The 16,261-nt window shown below is 43.1% G+C and overlaps 1 protein-coding gene across 9 annotated transcripts in view; it reads left to right on the forward strand.

Moving 5' to 3' along the window:
- The window catches only part of AFF3 (AF4/FMR2 family member 3), a 561,464-nt gene that overhangs the window by 489,841 nt on the left and 55,362 nt on the right, over window positions 1-16,261 (forward strand). For all 9 annotated transcript variants that reach the window (XR_005597307.1, XR_005597308.1, XM_039533253.1 and 6 more), the window contains 2 exons: window positions 3,644-3,809; window positions 12,608-13,648. Coding sequence is in view for 7 of the 9 variants with exons in the window: in XM_039533253.1 (XP_039389187.1) it covers window positions 3,644-3,809; window positions 12,608-13,648 (1,207 nt within the window). In the remaining 2 variants the exon portion in view is untranslated. The remainder of the gene's footprint in view (window positions 1-3,643; window positions 3,810-12,607; window positions 13,649-16,261) is intronic.

Raw genomic sequence — 16,261 nt, forward strand, 5'->3', positions numbered from 1 at the left:
AAACATTTCATGTCACAACAAGAAAGAAATATTACTGCTTTTTATCCCTCATCCCCTGTCTAGGAATTCTGAATACTTTAATCAATGCCAAACAAAAATGATGGGCTAGAAATTAAAACCACAACCACCAGAGGCAGGACATAAATGTGCAGATGTTCTGTGATGTTGAAGAAGCTTGTCAGGCAGACACTGACAATGATTTTCTGAGAAGGACTAAGAATCCATTAAAGTAGGACACTCTCAGAACACTGGCTCCCTAAACCACTCCATCAGAAAAAGCACTTGTCCTTTCACATTTCCTGAAAGAATTGTCACATTGTGACTTACTTTGTTCTCACCATTTCATTAGCAAGGCTAGTAACTAGAATCTATTACTGTAAGTAAAGAAAGTGAGAAATGCCCATCTCTGATTTACTGCACCTATCACATGTGCACACTACTGATTGGTCCCAAAGTAGTGAACAAACTTCAGGAGTCCTTTTCTAGTCAGGCTTATTATTTCAAGTATCTATGTGTCTCTTATCACCGCTCTACAAATGGGTGCCCTGAAAATTTTGTGTTTCCCACATTTAACCAATTAAACAAGGAGATATTACAAATAATAGTAAAAGCAACAACTGGTGAGTTTTTAAAGGCACTCACTGTGTCTGGGTACATCTGGACATGATAATAAACACCTTAGCACAGAAAAGGGATTGTATATTCTCCTTTACTAGTCTCTGCTGCATTAGACTATCTAAGTGGTATGGGCCTCTGTTAGTGTAAAATTTCTGCCTCTGAAAGAGGATCCCTGATTGGAATTCTTTGGCAAATGTAAATAAATTCCAGCTGTTCTCGCTTCATTCACTACATTTTATTTATTGTTTTAATCAAAACACACAGGGCCAGATTTCCTATGTGGTCTGGTTCCTTTCTGCCCCCAGGCAGTACAAAGGGGCTAGATATTGAGATGAGAATTCTCCCAGTGCAGGGAGGCTCAGTTATCATAAAGCCAATGGAACCAGCTCCTATGCCCGGTCCTGGGGAGGGGACACGCCAAGAGGCAGGAAGGCAGTGCTTAATTTGTCAGGACTTGCCAGGGCCGAGCGGTTCATAGCCCCAGCACCTCTGGGCTTGCCGCGTCAGTTATGAAAGTAAAAAAATGACTTGAACCCGGCACCTAATTGCTTGAGCCCCGGCACCTTTTTCATTACAAATTAAACACTGTAGGAAGGGGACATATTAGGGGTGGGAGGGAACATGGGTACAGTGCTGCTACACCGGTTCATATCAGGCAGATGGTCCTTTGTGGACCTTTAACAGCTGGCCTAAGTGAGAGCAGCCTGCCGGGGCAGGGACCAGGAGTGCCACAGAGCAGAGAATCAGAAAGCTATAACTGGCTCTCTGACTGCCTTTCCTCTTTCCTATGCTGAGTGGATCTCAATTCAGGGCCGCCCAGAGGGGGGGGCAAGTGGGGCAATTTGCCCCGGGCCCTGCAGGGGCCCCCATGAGAATATAGTAATCTATAGTATTCTATTTTTTTATGGAAGCGGACTCCGAAATTGCTTTGCCCCAGGCCCCCTGAATCCTCTGGGCGGCCCTGTCTCAATTTAGGAAAGAATCTTACCCATAAATGTCTTGTTTCAAAAGACTTGGCTCACGTATCAAATCCTTGCTTTCTGGATGGAATTAGTGGATAAAAGAGCACTGGATGTAGTATATTTGAATTGTAATTAATTATTTGAGACAAAATATCTCTCAAAATTAATTCATATTAGCTTGGATAAGGAGACTATGATAAGACCAAATATGGATTGAAGGATGTAAGCAAGAGTAATGATAAACAGTGGTGTTCTGATCTGGGAGAATATGATTACTGGGGTACCAGGGTGTTTTGCTTGGGCTCATTTAACATCCGTATTAATGGTCTGGAAGAGGAAGTGAACAGCCATTTAATTCAGTTTGCATTTGACACTAAATTAGGAATTGCTGCAGACACCAGTGAGGGCAGAGAAATAAATCAAAGGCATCTGGAAACATGGGCAGTAAATAACAAAATGAGATTCAGTTTGAAAAAAATGCAAGCTAATATCTGTGGAGGGAAATCATCCAAAATGCCCCTATTTGGTGAGAGAATCCTGGAAGCAGTAATTCTGAAAGTGATATAAGGGTATTAATGGGCAGCAAACTACATAAGTTTCAAATATGATATTACAGCCAAAAAGTCAGTGTAATTTAGCTCTACATATGCAGGAGGAGTGCATCATGGAACAACAAGGAAATGGTCCCTCTTTATGTGGCTGTGGTGAGAACACAGCTGCAATACTGTGTTCAGTTTTGGGCTTCCCATTATCAGAAAGATGCAGACAAATTGGAAAGAGTTCAGAAAAGAGCCATAAAAATGATCCAGCACCTGTAGGTAGTATTGACTTATGAGGACAGATCAGAGAAGCTATATACGTATAACTTGGCTGAGAGATGGCTGCAAGGGGACAGAATAACAGTCTACAAATATTTGAAGGGTGTAAATACCAACGGGGGAGGAGAATGGTTTAAGGTGATCACTATGAGTAATGAGTTTAAATAATAAACAGCAACAATAAGTTAGGAGGACAAATTTAGACTGAATAGTAGGAAAAACTTATTGCAGTGAGATCTGTTAGGCTGCAGAGTAGTTTCCCACGGGATGAGGTGAAAGCTCCATTCAAATGAGTCACGTAAAAGCAGGCTGGACAAATCACCAGAAAATGTACTGTACTGCAGGGAAGCTGCCATTGCCTGGGGAATGGGTTGGATGACTTAATACGTAGATCATTTCCATCTCAGATGTTTATGGCTGTCTGATACTTTAATATGTGTGGTCAATTAGTTACCTGTGAAAAGAATATATTTTCCTGTTGTATGTGGCTCCATAATTTAATGACCCAATCCTGCAAAAACATACAGATGTGTTTAACGTTTAAGAATGTAAGTCGCCCTATTGACTGCTCATGTGTTTAAGCATATGCTTAAGTGTTTGCAGGATCAGAGCCTTAGATCTAGCAGAGATCTGTGTAAATATAGCTGTGCATATAGCTAACTAAATCATCTCTATTTAACTAATACATGGAAAGAATACAAACGAGTGGTGTCAGCAGAAAGCTCCAAAGAGACATTACTCTATGGGGGTTTTTTTTAGTTGACCAGTGACAAGTACTATGGAGTACATGCCAGTTTACTAACTCTTAATCTTTGCCATCTTGCTGCTTTCCCCTCTGGGCTAATGAGTCAATTATGAGACTGTTTTCTATATTCCATTTTTTCTAAAATTTGATCATTTTAAACGGTCTGACTTGACATGTACTCTTAAAACATCTGTTAAATATGGAAAAGGCAACCGGAAATGAAAATATGATCCTTTTCTCATAGAATGAAGAGCTGCTAATGGCATATGAGTATGGAACTAACATTCAACTTGGGTATTTTTCCCATTAAAAGAACGTTATTTTCAACCCATCTGACCACTTATTTTTAAAAGCAGCAAAGCCCAGGTTGCCAATATTCAGACAGCTGTGAGCTAGGCCCCCTAAAAATAGCAGAAAGTGGAACTGTTATTTTTTTGTTTGTTTTATGTTGTTTGTTTGTTTTTCTTTCCCCCTTGGTGGGTTGTGCGTGGGGCTGGCAGCACTGTCGTGCCGCAGCCCAGTAGCAGAACCTCGGGACTCTCCAGCAAGAGGTCAAGTAGCAGCAGCTCCAGTGAATCCGAGAGCAGTTCCGAATCTGACTCAGAGAGTGAAAGCAGTTCCAGTGAGAGTGACGGCAGCAAGCCCTCTCATTACTCCAGCCCAGAGGTAAGGACTCCTGTGCTTTATGATTCAGGGTGCCAGCCGAGATGTTACAATCACTCGGGCCCTTAGCTAGCCAAGAAAAAATAGGGAGGCTGTGGGAAGGCCAAAAAAAAAAAAAAAAGAATGGGGGAAGCCCAGGGATCCCCTGCCCATTCTGAAATACATTTCTCAACAAGAGCAAACACAAAAAGATATGCCAACTAGGAAAATGTGATCTAGATTAAATTACTATAAGGTGGATGCATAACTGATTTAAAGACTGTATTCAGAGTAGTTATTGATGTTTCACTCTCAAACTGGGAGAATGTATCTATTGAGATCCTGCAGGGGTCTGTCATGGGTCTGGTACTATTAAATATTTTTATTAATGACTTGGATAATAAAGTCAAGAGTATGCTTATAAAATTTGTGGATGACACCATGCTGGGAGGGGTTCCAAGCATTTAGGAGGATGGGGTTAGAATTCAAAATGACCTTGACAAATTGGAGCACTGGTCTAAAATCAACAAGATGAGATTCAATAGGATATGTGCAAAGTACTACGCTTGGAAAGAAAAAAGCAGATGCACAACTTCAAAATGGGAAATAACTAGCTAGGGTGTAGTTCTTCTGAAAAAGTATGTGACAGCTATAGAAGATCACAAATTGAATATGAGCTAAGAGTGTGATGCAGTTGCAAAAAAAGCTAATATTCTGGGATGTATTACCTGGCATGTAGTAATTGTGCCTCTCTACTCGGCACTGGTGGGGTCTCAACTGGCGTTCTGTGTCCAGTTCTGCATACCACACTTTAGGAAAGATGTGTACAAACTGGAGAGAGTCCAGAGAAAAGCAAAAAAACACCTGATAAAAGGTTTAGAAAACCAAAGGGAAGGTTAACAAACAAGGCATGTTTAGTCTTGAGAAAAGAACAGTGAGGGGGAGATATGATAACAGTCTTTAAATATGTTAAGGACTGTTACAAAGAGGACGGTGATCAATTGTTCCCCATGTCCACTGAAGGTGGAACAAGAAGTAATTGTCTAAATCTGCAGCAAGGGAGATTTAAATAGCTATTAGGCAAAGCTTTCTAACACTAAGGATAGTGAAGCACTGGAATAGGCTTCCAGGGGAGGTTGTAGAATCCCATCATTGGAGGTTTTTAAGAACAGGTTAGACAAACACCAGTCAGGAGTGGTTTAGGTATACTTGCTCCTGCCTCCATGCAGGAGGCTTGGCTGGATAACCTTACATATTCCCCGGACCCCCACACACATAGACACACAAATATATGTAAAAGTATTCAAAAATCCAGCATCAAGACTGTAAACATACCCCAACTCCAGACAGGTAATTCCCCTTTACCATACAACAGAGGATCATGACAACCGTGTCTCACAATCTCTCCTCATCATAAAGAATTACATTCCCTTATTATAAAAATAAAAAACACGGTATGTATGTTATGTAACATCTTGGCAACAAATACAAAAGTCCCAAGAGCATACTGTAGCGTGTCGCCCTTGTTTTTGTTGTTCTTTCTTTACTCAACAATTTTCTTGCCTTCTCTCAGCATTTTTCAGATTCACTTTCAGTTAATTTTTCGTTTCTCCTTTCCCCTCCCCCAAATCTGTTCCTTTGGCCTTAGCTTTTCTTTCCTCTTTTTCTACATTCCTGGGCTCTTCTTGCCCCTCTCCCTCTCTTTACTGTCCTATTTCCTCCTCTCCCCATTGGTCTCCTCCCACTCAAGTTCTCACCCTTTCCCTGCAGATTCTATCCTCTTTCTCCAGTTCCCCACTGCAGACATCTGCCTTTATGCCTCAATCTTTTCCTTCCATATTGAGTCTCCACACACCTACAAATTGGGAGGGAGGAGGCAAGAAAAGGAGAAGAGGGTCATAGGCCAGCAGGGGGCAAAAGAGGAAGAAACAGGGGGAAAGACTGGTGACCTGCTGTGGGGAAATGGAGAAGAAAGAATTGGTGTGAAGGGAAAATACAGCATGGTGGGCACCCACCAAGCCAAAATGGAAGTGTGTGTGAGTCTGTGTCTGTATGGCATGGAATTGAAAATAGTTAATTCTCTTTTCTTCAGGTACAGAACATAAGAGGAGGCAAGTTAATGACCAAGTCGGGCTAGAGTTTTCATGATGCTGGGCAGAAAGGATGTTAATCAGGACCAGAGATTATGTGAACTTGGAGGAACTGGCTCCCCCAAAGTATTTTTGACACATCCTCTCAAAATCCGTGGGTTGAAGTTATAGATAGTTGTGGTCATCAGGTGACTGTACTGTTCTACCAGATTGTTGGTCCCTTGTCATTAGAGCATATGGTGTGCCTTTCGAGACCATGCTCAGATTGTAAAGCTGCAGTAGTTCTGAGGAAGGCCATGACTTTGACCTGAATGAGGTGGTGGTTGATCCAGCAGAGCAGGACATTTGTGATGTCCTCAATGTCCACTGCTAGATCAGGTCCAGCATGCATCTGCCTGTGTGTGCAGGTTCAGAGTCTGCCTGTGTGAAACCTATGATTTTTCTATAGGACAAAAAATCGGCTGCTAGTGTGTTGTTGTCAATGTGTACGTAGAAGGGATCTCTCCAAGAATGATGAACCTGGTCATTCCAGCTGGGCATCAGGTCTATTAGTCCAAATGATAGGGATTTCATATGGAGATCTGTAGACTACAAGTCGTCTTAGGCTCTTTTTTTTCCCTCAGCTCAAAGATCATAGGCACATATTCAAAGGTTTTTATTTTTGGGGTGCGGCATCTTCTGCATTTAGAGGGAAAGAGGATTGCTGCTCCACCTCTTCTTTTATTTTTCTAGCTCGTTTTGGGATCTTTGTGTGTGGAGTAAGTGAGGTAGAATAGGGTCAGAGGTAGCGTCCAACCAGGTTTCAGTGATGCAGGTCAGTTCAGAGGTCTCATCCAGTATCAAATTGTGGGTAGGGCTATGTAACAGAGTGCTAGGTACAAAGGCCTGAGTCAGCCCTCTTCACAGCAGCCCCAATCAGGCAAAGCAGATTGGAGCTGACTATGCAAGGCTGTGCCTAATTTGTGGGCGGGGCAGGGCAGAAAGGCCAATTAAGCCTTTAGCCAAGAGCCCACAAATAGGCACAGGAAAGAAGAGCACAGGGGGGAAGTGGGCAGTAAGACGGAGATAGACATTGCTCTCCTCTGCCTGGAAAAGGTCTTAGGTGTGCTGTGAAGGCGATAGGATGCAACTGTAAATAAACTCCACAGGGTGTTGAACCAGCGAAAGGGTCTCCGCATAATTTGTGGACTAAGACAGAGGCAGGATCAAGGCGGTCCTCTTACAGGTTAGTTTTGTAGACTGCCAAACATGCGCTCATCATCCAGAAGTTGAGGCTGCTATCCTCTCTCTAGGGAGGCCATGAATGAGGGTGCTGGTAGAGAGATTGACTTCATGTGCCTAGTTGAAGGACTTATGCTATGTGTGGCATCCTTGAGTGAGGTCTGTTCATCCCAATGACAATTTGGGTTTGGTATGGTGAGGGATAACTGGATCTGAAGTCTCTTGAAGGGACTAAACTCCCTACTCTCCAAATTCTAGAAGTCTGGCACTGTTGTGCTTTCCTCCAATAAATTAGTACGGTGGTCTCTGTAAGGGAGGAATTGGTTAGAAGACTGCAGGAGTAATAGATTGGGGTGTGTGTGTTGTAGAAGAGACAATTGTAATTGGCTGGTTGGCTGTTTTGGGGAGGGAAGAGCAGGTGCCCTGGTGCCATCTAGTTGAGGCTTTAAGCTACTAGCATGTAGTTTCCAGTTATCACTCCAGCCCTCCCACACCCACTCCCTTCTTATGCCTAGAGGGGGGTGGGGCAATTTGCCCCGGGCCCCACAGGGGCCCCCACAAGAGTTTTTTGGGGCCCCTGAAGCTGGGTCCTTCACTCTCTCCGGGCCCCCCAGAAAACTCTCGCAGGGTCCGGGCCCCCGGAGCTTCTTCCGCTCCAGGTCTTTGGCAGCAATTCGGCAGCAGGAGGTCCTTCCGCTCCGGGACCCGCCGCCGAAGTGCCCCAAAGACCTGCAGCGGGGGGGTCCTTCCGCCCCAGGACCTGTCGCCGAAGTGCCGGGTCTTCGGCAGCAATTCGGCGGCAGGGGCCCCCCGCCACTAAGACCCCAGGTCCCCTGAATCCTCTGGGTGGCCCTGCTTATCTCCACCCCTGGTGGATCTTCCTGCTTCCCAGGCATCTCACTTTCAGTGGCACCTCCCACCCCTCCACCATAGATTTCCCCCTTTACGTCCTACCACACTCACCCCTTGGAGAGCATTCTCAGTTTTTCATCCCTCCCCTGTTCCTGGAAATTTAAGCAGGGGGGGAGAGTGTTAATGCAGCCTCCTCTCTGAGCCTCCTCCAGTTCCCACTGTGCAGTGTGAGCCTATGTAACCTGACTCTTTAAATCTGTAAGTAGGAATAGGGGCTGAGAAGGTTTGCAGTAGCATTAGGGATAATACAGTTCTACTAACACTCCTTGTTCAGTGTTAGAAGAAAACCTGATTCTTTCTGTGAGCCTTTATCATTGTCGCATGATCTGCTGCTATGAAGCATGGGTTGGAAGAGGAGCTGCTGGGGGAGAAGTGGCAAAGCAGCTGCATGGGACAGAGACACAGTGGCTGCTACAGCACAGCTGACTCTAGTGACAACACAAAAGACATGGATTTCTCTGTCCTGCCTTGTACTGAACCAGGCCCAGTCACTTTGAAAGGCGGTAAAGACTAAATGTCCCATTCTGCTTCTCTGTACTGACTAACATACACCAGTTTTCTCCTTTTCAAGTGTACCCATGAGTGTTTTTCTGTGAAATTATCATCCCAGAAGGTAATATTGATTCTTAGGCCCTGGCCAGCAGCTGTCAAAGCTAACAAGATTTGCAGGGCTCTGCCCTCCCCACATCAGCAGGCTGCAACATACTGACCCTGCAATGAACACGGTGGTTTTGGGCACTGTTGGCTGAGGAACTCCCTGTTTATTCTTGGTATTCCCTCTGATTTTATATGTCAGTGTCATTGACCAACTTCTCTTTTGCTACGTCTACAGCACAAGCTACGGGTGTGATTCCCAGCTCACGTACACATCGCGGTGCTAGCTCTCTTCTGAGCTAGCGTGAGTATAAATAGTGGTGTAGCCACAGTACCACAGGGAGCAGCAGCACCGAGTGTGAACCCACCTGAAACCTATGGATACGTCCTCAGCCTGGCTAAGCCTTGCCACCACTGCCTGTGCTACTGCAGCTACACTACTGTTTATATTCACGCTATCTCTTAGTGAGCTAGTGCCAGCACGTGTATACAAGCTGGGAATCACACCCCTCGCTCATAGCATACACAGAGTCGTTCTGTTAAGTAAATAAAAAGAGTGTATATATCTAGGTAGATTGACTAAAAGGTCATTAGGCACCTGTCCCTTCCCCAGATTTGTTTCCCTGTTAGATTTAACTCTTTTTTCATCTTTTGTCCTTTTTGACTGTTTTGTTTTTCAAACAGTTTTCAGCTTCCACAGGCCCCTGGAGAAGCCCCAGTTGTATTTTCTGGTTGTCATACTGAGAGTTAGAGATGAGTTTTGCCACCAAATTAACTTTGGACATGTCCTTTACTTTTGGTAGTGGGACTCATTGGTTTTTAGCTTCCACACACCTGACTTGGTTAGGCAAACTCTCTCGGGTTCCAGGACTGAAACCCCGGCTTCATTGTAGTCAATGGCAAAACTCATCAGGGCAGGGACCATCTCTCATTATGTGTATGGATAGTGCCTAACATAAGAGGACCCCTGATCTCAATAGGGGCTTCTCAATAAGCAGTATGGTCAAGCAAATGATAAATAAGAACAACAGAGAGTGGCTTCACTTCTTAAAAGAAAAGGGCACCATGCTGCATAGGGCCTACTATGCTGCCTAGTCTCTAAGTCCCTCTTTCCAATAGTAAGTGCAGGAGACACCATAGTTTTCACAGAGCTTGCCTCCCACCCCCATCCCTTCCAGAGAACATGCAGTGGAGGTTTCCCTTGGATCTATGGCTCTTGTGCCTCCAGCTGTACTTTGTAGACGCCAACAGATCTGAGTTCTAGAGACTCCGTGTTTCTGAGCAGGTGTGTCAAATCCTTCTGGTTTCCCCAAAGGAGCCTAGCAGAGGAATGAGTAATTTAAAGTAGGAAAGGTTTGTGATCCAATGCTACAAACCCCGACCTTTTCTCTCTTCTCCATTTGTCTGATTTTGGTTGTCAGACAATTGTCAATCATCTTTTGTGAGGTAGCCACTTTGATCTACCCGGACTTAGGCAGAAGATAGACCAGTGTTTCTGTTGAACCTGGTCATCCAGGTCATCACAGTTAAAAACTCCCCAGTGCAGTGGGGGGAGTGTAGACACCTACACCTTTCTAAAGAGAGCAGAATATTCTCCTGACTAATGCTGTGCTGGCCAGTGCAAAGTGGGGAACAGAGGTGATATAAGTTGGATGCCTTATGATTTGCTCAGGGGTCACTGTAATCCAGTGGATCAGGTGTGAGCCAGGTTCTTTCCCCACCCCCCACAAATAATTGAAATTTCTGGGGGGTACAACATGAATTGATGAAAAGTTTCCAGTGAAATTTTGCAAACATTTTTGTCAATTTCACCCTATCAATCATTATCACATCCCATTGCAAAACAGTCTGCCTTAGTGAAAGCAGGTTCTTGTATATGATTTTTCAACTGCAAAGCTTTTCAGTTGGATATATTAATTGAATAAATAGATTCCAATTGTATATTGACTTCATTGGTGCCAACTGCAAACATTCAAAAATCATGTCAAGCCACCAGAATCATCAGATTGGCTTGCAAATCATGAGAGATTTTTATTTAAGATCTTTTTTATTTACCTTTTGTTTTTAGGATTCACATTTACAAGAGTTTTTTTTCAAAGCATGAGTTCTAAAAACTTTCCTTTTAAAAAAATGAAAGCTGGGATTACTTACCTAACCAATGATTCCAGGAGCTGGAGCTTTCAGAAAAGTACTAAATATCATGAGACTTGTGATAAAATTGGGAGAGTTGGCAACACGGTTTGTACTAGAGGGATTTTGCCTGAGGCACTACTATTTAGGGGACATGTACATTGGTGGCAGAGTGGTAGACAGTGGAAGTACCACTACTGGGAAGCACCACATTGTAAAATCACGTCACTCAGCTGTTCCTCATTGTTTTCGGATGATGTAATTTTGTCTCTGAAGTATGAATTGTGAGAAACAGAGTTTTAGAGAATGACAATATCTAAAACTGGAGGACGGCATCATAAGTGCAGCCACATACAAAATTTGTGGATGACCAGTTGCATTCAGGAGATTGAGTGGGACATCAACGGGACAGTACAAAGTTGGCATGATATTTCCCTGTGAACCTTTACCATAGGTTGTTCACTAATGAGAAAAATTAGACAAGAGTAAAATTCTTCATGGTATAACTGAGGGCAGAATTTAACCCAGTGATGGTTTTCATGTCAGCTACATAGCATGCATGGTGATTATTTATTTCAAATTTAATGGACTATTAAGGCAAATTCTGGTCCCACTGAGGACTTTGGGAGATTTTCCCATTGATTTCAGGGGGGTCAGAAATTTAGCTTTTTATGACTACAGCCACAAAAGGTGGTTCATATATTAGTGAGACCCTATCCAAACCTCGTCTTCAGTGGGGTTTTAGTGGTATAATTGAAGGTATTATTTTGCTCCATTGTGTCATTTTTTGCCTTGCATTCTTATTCCATCACCACTTGTTTCACTTCATTCAAATTACTGGTTGCAAGAGGTACTAAGAAGCACTTGGGCATTATTGTCTTAGCCATAGCGGCATTTGAAATAATAATTATCACACTTCTTCACTGTCCAAACACCATTGTACTTTAGATGCACTCTTAAAACTGGATCGTGTTATGACACAAATGAGGAGAAAAATTAACAGCTATACAATAAATGTAAAATGAGTAACTGACAATATCTCCACACACAAAAATGTTTGAGTGATCTTGCATGATTCTAGTGTCTGTGTACCAGGGGGAGAAAACAGCAGTACCTATAAAGTTAGTTAAATAATGCAATTAAAACTCCCTTGTAGTATCTAAATATTCTTGTCTTTACTAGCAATGTTATAAGATACAAAATACATCGTCCTTTTTTCCTCCCTATTCTTCATTCTGTAGCCTTAATTTTAGCCTTTTTTTTCTGTCTTTCTATCACCATTATGTTTTCTTTTATTTGGAAAGTTGGAAGCATTTCCCAGTAAAGTGGATGTCAATAGCACACTGCATGAATCACCTTTTAAGAAGTATGAATCACAGTAGCTGTCCTCCTTCCCAACCTCATTCAAAACTGAAAATATCACTTCTACAGCACACTCCATCTCTAACAGCCTGCACTTTAGTCTTTCTGTTCTGCTCCTAAAGTCAATGCCCCTGTTAATAGCAGAGGAATATTATTCAACTCCATGACTGGGTACCCTAATAAAGACAGTAAACTTAAACAGAGCACTAACTGTACACTGTCTAACTGTCTTTTTCACCTTTCGCATCATTCTTTTTTTTCCTTTGATTCCATCACCCTCATGGAGATGCTTCTCTCATAGCCCAAGGTACCAGGTGAAGGGTTAATTCCAGGAGCTGAACTCTTACCTTGTCCAATGAGAACAGCATGGCCACAGTTAAAAAAAACACAGTACAAGCCCTACAATTTAGTTATTTTCACTCTGAACATATAGAGAACCTATACAAATACAGACTGTGATGTCCCTCACAGCTGGAAATTTATTAAATACTGTTTTGTTTGATTTGCTTTCAGCCTGAGCAGCCATCATCAAACAAGTGGCAGTTGGATAAATGGCTAAATAAAGTTAATCCTCACAAAACATCTATTCTTAACCAAAATGATAACCATGGACTGGAGAGCAATCAGTATTACAGCAGAATAAAGGATGAAGGACAGGAGTGTGAGAAAACAGCAGCTATTTGCCAAACTGAACTTAGAGAAAAGGAAATTAAGAACCCCAGCAAAGAGGAGTTGAGACCTAGAACTGCTAATAAAGCACCAGGAAATAAAGGAGGGAAGCAGAAATCACCTCCTACGGCTGCTGCTGTTTCTGGAGACAGCGGCCCTCAGAGAAGGACGACTTGTAAAAAACAGCCAAGAAGAACAGAGAGGACCTCTGGTGGGGATGCCTTGAACTGCCATGCATCTGAGGATCTCGCTTTGAGCCAAGTATTTTTGGAAAATAACATCTGTGAACAACCTAAAGCCAGGCCCTGCAACAACAGAACTGGGCACAGAAAAGAGCCCCGCTCTGTCGCTGCATGTGAAAAGAGACGTACCAGAGGGCCAAGCAAAACTGCACCCAAATCCAAGGAATTTATCGAGACAGAGTCTTCGTCTTCATCGTCTTCCTCAGCTTCAGATTCAGAATCCGAACAAGAGGAATATCCTCTGCCCAAACCTCAAACTGTGGCCTCTGCTTCAGGTGGGAGTGATCAGAGGTTGAAGGACTCCGTGAGCAGTAACACCAACAAAACTAACAGCAGCTGCAGTGCCTTTGGCTCCATTAATGCCAGGACTAGTAATGATATAGCAAAGGAGCTGGAGGAACAGTTTTATACTCTAGTTCCTTTTGGCAGGAACGAGCTCCTGTCTCCTCTGAAAGACACTGATGAGGTAAAATCACTGTGGGTCAAAATTGATTTGACTCTTTTGTCCAGAATTCCAGAGCGTTTACCAGAGGAGCCACTGGCAATGAGCACTGGAGCAAAAGAAGAAGCCAGCCTTCAGCAGAATAATTGTACTTACCCACCAGCAGAAAAGGTTGTGCCAAAATCTAGAAGGAAACGCAAGGTAAGCTGTATGGGGTTTCTTTGGTTTTGGAAGGGATGCAGGGGAATGTTGCATGGCATATTTTGTGTCTTCCTATCTAATCTATCATCTAATCCAGTGGTCCCCAACACGGTGCCCGCGGGCGCCATGGCGCCCACCGGGGCATTTATGTGCGCCCGCCTAGTGCCCAGCAGGGGAGAGAAGCCGTGGCAGAGAATTCCGGGGCTGCAGGCTGTGGGCGCCGGCGTTCTCTGTCCCTGGCAGGCGTGGGGCTGCGACTTCTCTCCGTCTTCTCCAGGGCTGCAGGCTGCGGGCGCCGGTGTTCTTTGTCCCTGGCAGGCACCGGGCCGCGGCTTAAACCAGAGAGAAGCCGGGGCCCCGCCCCTGCCGGGGACAGAGAACTCCGGGGCTGCAGGCTTCATTCTATGTTAAAGTAAGAATAAATAAATATATTTGGACCAGCAGTTCAACAATGTTTTACTTTTTTAAAATAAATAAGCTGAAAAAACTGTTTATGATATTTATTTTGTAAAAACGCCTTAATTTTTCTTACATGTAGATAAAAAAGAGCAAATTCACATGGTAAGGTGAAAGAGTAATTGCAGAATAATTTAATTAATACCTTTTACAAGTAAAATTACCCTTTTTATATTATGGATTCATATATTATGTAATATTAAATATGATGTTTTTTGTATTATTTAATGTACAAATACAAAATAAGCCTTGAAAAATTGTTGGCGCCCGCCACACCCTTCTGAAAACATGAATGTGCTACTGGCCACAAAAAGGTTGGGGACCACTGATCTAATCTATCTAATCATCTATTTCTTGTGTATGATCTGTTTACCCAAACAATATAATATGTGTATGTATCATGCATTTAACAATAATATCCTATTTGAATTCAAATTTTTGAAGCAATGTTTCATCATCACTCACTCGCCTGCTGTGTGTGACTTTGAACCAACAACAGTCATTCAAGGAACAGGAGGGAAAAAAACATTGACAAGCAAAAATAAAACTTCTAGCCAGCAGGGGTCAAAGATGCCATAGCCCATAGTGCATTTTCAGTTGACACATTGTCATTCCCTCCTCATGAAAATAGTGCCCTTTATTACTGGTTTTTTTTTTTTCAAAACGTGGACATCTGAAAGTGATGCCTAAATCATGCAATGAAGTGTATGCAGCTGTGTAATCAAGGCCAATATCATGTCTTCATTATGAGTGTGTGGGAGAAGGGAGGTAGAGATAGCGTCTATGTCATCTCAAGATGTTAACAAAGGGCCCAGTGCTGAAAACGCTCTGCATACAGCTATTCTGCTGACATCAGCGGGAGCTTAATTTATGTAAATTCATGATCCATTTGGGCTGACAACTTTTCTCAGTGCAATCCTGTTTAACTCAGTGGACTTTCACAGGTATAACTGAGTCCAGAATGTCTGTTCTGCATCCACAGATGCCATCTGTAGCAGCCATTGCACTAGCCAGGGATAGCCAGAGTGCAGCAGCAATCTGGTTACATCTGTCCTGCAGCCAGGACTTACCTACATTCCCTACACTACAGAAATGCACCAGCTTTACACCAGCTGAGGATTTCCCCATGCTGTGGGAATCCTCATCTGCCCAATTAGAGCAGCTTTACAGTCCCTGTGTGCAGATCTGACCCCAGGAGCCATTCTGAACACAGCTCAGACATCATACAGAGACCCACCGAGCTTCCCCTATTTCAGAGGAATGTCTGCATTTCATCCAGTATGCATTGCCCAAGAAGTAGCATGCAGTAATCATGGGAGAGTGACCAGGAATGGTCAAAGAGTAGCAGAAGCAAAAGCATAGCTGTGCCACTATGACATAGGAAGAGTAAATGTGATATTGCCATGTTGTATACCCAACTGAAGACAGGAAGGCATGATGAAAAAGCAGAATAAACAGCATAAGACAAGGAAACAGCATGTCACCAATTACAGATGAATGTCATAAGGGTACAGCAAGCAAAGTGGCATAAGCAGAAACAGGCTTAACCACTGCAACTACCACCATTCCCCTAAAAATATGGGTAAACTAGAGACACGACCACAAAGCATGTACTAAAGATGTAGGATGATAGTCATTCCTAATGAATGAGAGCCAAGCTGTAGACACAATACTAATGCCTTAAAAGCATCCCTGCTTGTAATGTGTAAAACAGACAGAATGTTGTTGCCATGTAGCAAAGCAATGAGTGAAGCCCACCCAATGGGTAACAGGAAGAACTTAATCACTTTTGAGGATTGGATGGGTGCTAACAATGGAAATGGCTATGGAGTTCATAGGAGGGAGGGGAAGCAATAACAGTGTCTGGAGGGACTCTAGGAAGGAGAGAGATAGTAGGACTTATGAAACGGTGACAAGGGACATGGGACCCAGGGAAGAAAGTAGGAGAGAAAAAGTAATAGAGTGAAAGGAAACCAGATGTGAGTTTGGGGAAGAAATGTAGAGGAAATGGAGAAAAGTGAAGACATAAAAAGATGATGTCTGGAGATGGAAGGAAAGAAATGGTTAAAAAATAATTGTCACATTTTCTTTCCTACTCCTTTGCTTATAGGTTGTCTATTAAGATTTTAAGCATTTCAGGACAGTGAACTATCTTGG

The sequence above is a fragment of the Mauremys reevesii genome, linkage group 1, assembly GCF_016161935.1.
Source record: "Mauremys reevesii isolate NIE-2019 linkage group 1, ASM1616193v1, whole genome shotgun sequence".
In the NCBI taxonomy this organism is placed as follows: Eukaryota; Metazoa; Chordata; order Testudines; family Geoemydidae; genus Mauremys; species Mauremys reevesii.